The 2937-nt window shown below is 34.5% G+C and overlaps 1 protein-coding gene across 1 annotated transcript; it reads right to left on the minus strand.

The window, feature by feature from the left end:
• Positions 1-215: 215 nt before the first annotated feature.
• On the minus strand, positions 216-2736 carry LOC110440934 (26S proteasome non-ATPase regulatory subunit 12-like). Its single transcript, XM_021484047.1, has 5 exons — positions 2583-2736; positions 1831-1943; positions 1477-1654; positions 1098-1175; positions 216-846 (listed from the first exon to the last, which is right to left on the minus strand). The coding sequence occupies exons 1-5, from the start codon at positions 2688-2690 to the stop codon at positions 637-639; spliced, it is 687 nt and encodes a 228-aa protein (XP_021339722.1). The 5' UTR covers positions 2691-2736; the 3' UTR covers positions 216-636.
• Between the last annotated feature and the right edge of the window lie 201 nt (positions 2737-2937).

The following is a 2937-nucleotide window of genomic DNA, read 5'->3' on the forward strand; positions in this document are numbered from 1 at the left end:
CTCTTCCCAAGGGAGAACGTATAGCCCGGGGGTACTGAAATTTACAATTTACATAAAGCCCTTGATGATCTTTCCATCCATGCAGAGAAACTGACTGTAGTACCTCCGAGTCCATCATTGTGCAGAAGAAGATCCTCATCTGCCAAGGATGATTCTGACTAAGTTTAAAAAAAAAGCAAAGCTCAGGTGACCTAAAAACTACTACAAAATTGACAATTTGTTCAACCTTTTAATGGTGAAAATTAAATACAGGAAATGTTCCATTCGAATTATTTCAGCATGTCTCAGAAAAGCTTGAAATTTCATGAAATATTTCAATATACACGATGCACTAGAATCTGCATATAAGTAATTAAAGAAAAGAATAGAAGAAGTTTTTTTTCCATTGCTTTCTATATTTATCCATATTCTCTTTATAAGGAACTCTAATGCAATTTTTGTAAACCTCCAGGAAAATGGCTTCATTATGAAGATTTCTGAACTTATAAATTCACACTGATGTACTAAGTATGGCAGTGTGCCCGAGGCAACAATAGAGACTGGAAGTCCCACTGTTAAAAAACAATGTGTGTGTTTAGACGACTATTGGTCTACCACTTTTGTAGCACTATTAATTTTTGATGAGAATTATGATGGTCAATGGAGCTTGTGTACCATCTCCTCCTTGGTAATGAGGTGATTTGTCTTGTTGACAAGTTGCATCAGTGTGGTGATGTTGTGGGACCAGTCATTGAGAATGTCACTTGGGTCCTTTTGGTGGGTGAAATTCACTATACCCGCCATGCGATCCATCTTGGCTTGAACAGTCTTGTTCACAACAAGGTTGGACAAAAATTCTTCAGATTCCTAAAAGTAGACATTACATTCTTAGTCACAGTCATATATATATTTATATATATACATTTCTAACCATTAACAGAAGCTTGAAACAACTTTCTCCTTCCTCTGTGTATGTCAGATGTTAGTTACACGGTAACTTTTTTTCATTTTTTCCCTTCAAATTAGAATACTAGCCTAATGCCATCCCAAATTCTACAGCTTGGGAATCAATCACAAATAGCAACAAAAAATATTAACCATAAATGTTAATATCTTACCGCTTCAGACTGGTCCAAAAGATCAGCAATTCTCTTGGTCCTCACACGGGTATAGTATTTGGCCATCACACGAATATTCTAAAATACATCATTACACAATTACTTTTAGATTCATTCTTATATATTCCAAATTTTTACACTCCTTCACATGATATAATGGTATGTATCAATCTCATATTCAGCAAAAAGCATTTATAGTGACAAACTGAAATAAAGCTCAACATGTTTATGAGCAGTTCACTTTTGTAAATTCTACATCATAAAACCTCATCATACCACAAGAGGTTGGATGAACAATGTTTAACCCTTTTTACTGACAGCACTGAAACTTAAGATACTTTTTGAGGTTTTTATTCCTTTGACAATGTCTGTTACTCACATGTTCTACAACTCTATTTTTTAGGTCTGCCCAGCGTTTTGCTCCCCCTTCCAGCTTTGTGTTGAAGACGTGGGTAGCTGGACTACTTGTGGAACCAAACTTTAGCTCGCTCTCGTATGTCAGACACAGCTGCTTCCATGTGATCAGCTCTGACGTCGTGAAACAATTTAGAAGCTCTCTGCAGAGTAAAACTAGGTGTAATTAAGACAGAAGTGTCACAAAATTCATTTTCAAGGAAAACAATTGACAAAGATATTCCTGCAACAACATGGCCAATAAAATATTGAAATGAAAATTACATGCAAACGTGTGTACTTGATGTAAAACTATGAACATTTATGATGACACACTTACTGGTATTTGGCAATTTCTTCCAGATTTCTGTCTTCCTTGACTCTGTGTATGAAGTCTGACTGCTCATTATCGTAGGGTGCCAGTATCACATACAGTACTACATAACGCAGAGCCTGCAGGTCAAGGGTCAAAAGTCTTTATTCATGATCATTGTACTGTAGTCTAAAGATAGGATGAATTCAAACTTTCTAGATATAAACAAACTAATCTGCATAACCCAAAAGTAAATCTATATAACACAAAAGGTAATATGAATTACCTAAAAGGTAATCTATATTACCAAAAGGGTAGTCTGTATTACCATGCACATAACATCCTAGCCAATAATCAAGTTGTAAGTCTCAAACACAGAGATCAATTAACATGTTGAGCTTTGAAAACTCTGAAAAAATGTTATATTGTAACTATTAAAAAAAAAAAAATCATATATCCCTGTACTGAAACATTTTAATGCAAAATTTGTACGTAATGGAAATCAAAACTAGCATTTGACCAATTATGAGAAAAATCAATACATATACTATAAACTCCCAACACTTTTTTGTTAGTAAATCAGTTAAAAAACCAACATCAAGCTGTACCAAGTTTTTTCTCTCTCCAGCAAATCAATGATTTTAACCTGATGGTGATTCACCTAATTCCAAGGACTAGTATGTTTTTCAGTATGAATTTGAATGAATATGAGAAACTGACTCCTAATATTACTCCGTGTTTCACTGACCTATGACTTGAGACAAGTGTGTTGTGCTTACCTCCCTCATTTTGTCTTTGTTTTCTTTGATCTCTGGTGTATCATATACAGCTTTGTAATGTTTACAGATTGCAAGGTAGGATCCCTCATGTTCGTCAAGCTCAATCATCAACTGGTAATATTTCAACTTTAGCTCCTGAAAGTACACAGTCAAATATCAGTATCGTGTCGTTTTATAAGTGTACAACAATCTACTTAATCAACCTAAACATGTAACTTATTGATAACACGAACTATATCTCTGTGTTACATGTTGATACTGTAACACAATGTAGATCTGAGTGTTACATATTGATAATACAATATAGATCGGTTTGGTTTGGTTTAGTATTGTTTAACGTCTTATCAACAGCTAT

The sequence above is a fragment of the Mizuhopecten yessoensis genome, unplaced genomic scaffold (genome assembly GCF_002113885.1).
Source record: "Mizuhopecten yessoensis strain PY_sf001 unplaced genomic scaffold, ASM211388v2 scaffold713903, whole genome shotgun sequence".
NCBI lineage: Eukaryota > Metazoa > Mollusca > Bivalvia > Pectinida > Pectinidae > Mizuhopecten > Mizuhopecten yessoensis.